The sequence below is a fragment of the Rhagoletis zephyria genome, unplaced genomic scaffold (assembly GCF_001687245.7).
Source record: "Rhagoletis zephyria isolate East Lansing unplaced genomic scaffold, Rhagoletis_zephyria_1.1 Rzeph_scaffold_34866, whole genome shotgun sequence".
Classification (NCBI taxonomy): Eukaryota; Metazoa; Arthropoda; class Insecta; order Diptera; family Tephritidae; genus Rhagoletis; species Rhagoletis zephyria.
The window spans coordinates 1-3,507 of NW_016191921.1; the positions used below are offsets into that span (position 1 = coordinate 1).

Sequence of the window (3,507 nt, forward strand, 5' to 3'; positions counted from 1 at the left end):
GCCATCTGTAGAACCAGTGATCACCACATTTTCCTGATCCCATTCACGTATTTGCGAGAAGGAAACACATAATATTTGCTGCATGCGATCGGCGCTACCTACGCACGTATTCACCATCGCCAGCGGATCGCCGTTGATTGACCAAACGTGCAGCCAAGTTGCCGAACATGTCGCGATATCGCCCGTAAGATCATTGATGGCCACGGCGGCAACAACACCCGCATGGCCGCGCAACTGCCGTACGAATGTGAAGCGCGACATGTCCCAAACGATCGCGGTGCCATCGCGCGAGCCCGATATGATTACATTGTATGCAGCGCTTGCTGCCAAGCAAGTGACGGCATCAGTGTGCCCGTGCAAGGAGTTGCGTACGGTGAGACTCTTGCGATTCGCATCGAATTTCCATATCGTCACAACTGAACTAGTGCCGGCAGTCACAATCATTTTGCCATTGGGACAAGCGCAACAGAGTATTTCACCCGAGTTTTGTGCAGCGGCCTCGGAAACAAAGGAAGCACGATCGGAGTCGTACAGACCAATGCGGAGCGAGTGATCGGCAAAGCCCCAGGCGATATATTTCGTATAGGAGGGTGGCATCATTACCTGGGCGACAAGAAATTTAACAAATATACAAATATATATGTATGTACATATCAAATGGATGGACAATTACGGAAATATATTTCACGTTCTTCATGCTCACCTTATTCTGCTCGACGGCAAACACAGTCTTATCTGGTTGCAATATCTGACCAACAGGTCCCTTCAGTTCCTTGATTGGCTGGAGGCTCGGTTTAAGATTATTTAAGTTATGGAAGAACAAACGTTCCGATTGTAAAACGGTGGTGTTACCCTGTATTAAAGCGCCCGGATCGATTAGCGCGGAATGCCGTGAATTGGACATTTTCTTAGCAGGATGTGCTTTCTTGAAGAGCTGTTTGGGGATCTGGCCAAAATTGTTGATGAAGCCGATGGTGGCGTTCTTCTTCAGCGGATCGTCGATGCTAAGGACAATATAAAAATCAGTAACCAACAGATATTTGGATAGAAGAAAGCAACTCACTTGTAAATGTCTACATTGCCTTCGTAAAATAAATGGTGGAAAACATTCACTGCATCCACGGCAGCGGGACCTTGTTGCTTGCACCCAAATATTAAGTCTATCCACTAGAATTGAAGGCGAAAAATTATAAGCAACTGCTAAATTAGAATTAAAATTTCGTTCGGCACTCACCAAATGCAGATTTTGGCTAACATAATCACACTCTAAAGCACTCCGATGAACGCGTATAAATTCACGTGGATCCTGCTTAGCCCAAGGTGGTAGGATGACATGATTCAGCGTATCGCTGTTTTGTTTTGTGCCTGTTTTTTTTTTTTTTTTTTAAGAGAAATGCAACGCGTTAAGTCAAGTCCACTTCCCCAACTTATTCATCTGCTTACCCAAGTCAAAATTATTGCCGTTGCTCAAAAATTCCGGAAGATAGAAAAATTCCGGTATCAACTCCTTTACATCAGCCATATTGAATTTGGATGCGGATTGCCACGCTTCTCTGATACTATGAAACATGCGATCAGCTAAATCGAAATGGCCGCCTTGCAGACGCAAAAAGTGTTGTGTGAATGGTTCCAAACGCACCAGATACGAGCAAACAATCATGGCAGAGCTGTAGTGCGTGCCATAGTGGTAGGGAGGCGTCTCGCCATGTGGATCATCCCACTCCTATTAAAGAGTGTAAATATTGGGAGCAAGAGAGTTGCAATTTTTTCCACAAAAAAAAGAAAAAGAAAATTTCTTTACCTTAAAACGTTTCTGGAATTGCTCTAGGCGCTCCTCTGATTGCGCGCCCATCGGCTTCGAGAAGTCACGGAATGTCTTTGGGTTTGACAAATCTAGCTCTTCCGATTCGTAGTCGGCGACTATCCAGGGGAAGACTGGATATTGCATGAGATCATTATACGAACGGCCAGCCAGCGTATTCAAATGCATTAAGTATTGGAAGTTGGAGATTTCACCGCGCTGTTAATGGGAAAATACTGATGAAAGATCTGAGTACAACGAAAATAGATCTTACGTACCACCCAACGTTGCGTGACTGATGTTTCGCCANAATAAAAGATCTGAGTACAATGAAAATAGATCTTACGTACCACCCAACGTTGCGTGACTGATGTTTCGCCAATCAAACTGCTAAAAATGCCCGAGGTTTGCTCCACACTTGCTGTTCGCTTCTGGCCTGCCACCGACTGCTGTGCGTTGTCATTGATGGCTGTCGCCTGTGCCATGAAACGTTGATAGACCTAGAAGGGGGGGAAAGAGGTCAATGAAGGATTTCAAATGGCATTAACAACCTGCTTCCGCCGTAGTATACCCACCTTATTCCTCACTTTCCGCGGGAAACTCAACAAATAATTGCGTCCATCCTCCGAGAATACCTCCAAGGCTATTGGCTGCAGCAGATAGCGGCGTTTATGCACCTCTCTAATTTCTTCATAGGCGAATTTTGAGCACTGGCGAGCCTTCTGCGTGCGCGTAGGTCCACCCGAATTCGNGTGGCGCATTAACAACCTGCTTCCGCCGTAGTATACCCACCTTATTCCTCACTTTCCGCGGGAAACTCAACAAATAATTTCGTCCATCCTCCGAGAATACCTCCAAGGCTATTGGCTGCAGCAGATAGCGGCGTTTATGCACCTCTCTAATTTCTTCATAGGCGAATTTTGAGCACTGGCGAGCCTTCTGCGTGCGCGTAGGTCCACCCGAATTCGGTATAATCGGCTCATATGCACCTGGTGGCAATGTATCAATGTCGCGTATTTCGCGATTCTTCAGCAGCGTGAAGCCGTCGACAATATAGCAGTGCTCCTTGCCGAAGAGCAGCAGGCCCTCAAAGGTGTCCAAACCCTGAATGCGCGCACAGCGAAACATGAAGGAAATTTTCTCTTGCTCCTCCAACAGACGGAGGAATGTTTCATTATCGGACATCATTGAGGTGTCCTCCTCTTCCTCGTCATCCTCTTGAGCACTTGTATCTATAGACTCCTGTGGATTTTGCAAGCGTGTAACTGCCTCTGTAGGCGAGTGTGGTAGTGCTGGTGGTGGCGTGCTGCTACTACCGCCACCTGATTGTTCGCTTCTGCTCGTCTGCGAGTCAGAGTGCTGAGCGATGTGTGGATGCTTTGTATTATTTGCTTCCAGTGATTGTTGCTGCTGTATGGAGTGTTGTTGTTGAAGCGAATCTGTTTCGCACAGTATGCGCGGCGGTTGCTGACAGTGGATATAATAGATTTTACTATCGAAACTTGTGGCCACTTTGTATTTTAATTGACGCTGTTGAGAGAATGAAAAATGAGAGACATTAAGAAAAGATTTAAATATTTAGCATGATTTCGGCAAACAAAAATATGACTTCAAAATCTCGTCACCGAGTAGATCAGGACTTAATCTACATGAAATGTATCCGTACAACCCTGATTTAAGATTAAAGTTAAGAAATAAAGATCAAG

General features: G+C 45.6%; 1 protein-coding gene across 1 annotated transcript; it reads right to left on the reverse strand.

The window, feature by feature from the left end:
• Positions 1-24: 24 nt before the first annotated feature.
• On the reverse strand, positions 25-3,331 carry LOC108354306 (WD repeat and FYVE domain-containing protein 3-like; the record flags this gene model as incomplete). Its single annotated transcript, XM_017605500.1, has 9 exons — positions 25-603; positions 704-1,004; positions 1,064-1,167; positions 1,235-1,365; positions 1,444-1,723; positions 1,802-2,020; positions 2,152-2,301; positions 2,377-2,543; positions 2,761-3,331. Coding segments are annotated over 9 exons (2,502 nt in total), but the record flags the coding sequence as incomplete, so codon positions are not given.
• Between the last annotated feature and the right edge of the window lie 176 nt (positions 3,332-3,507).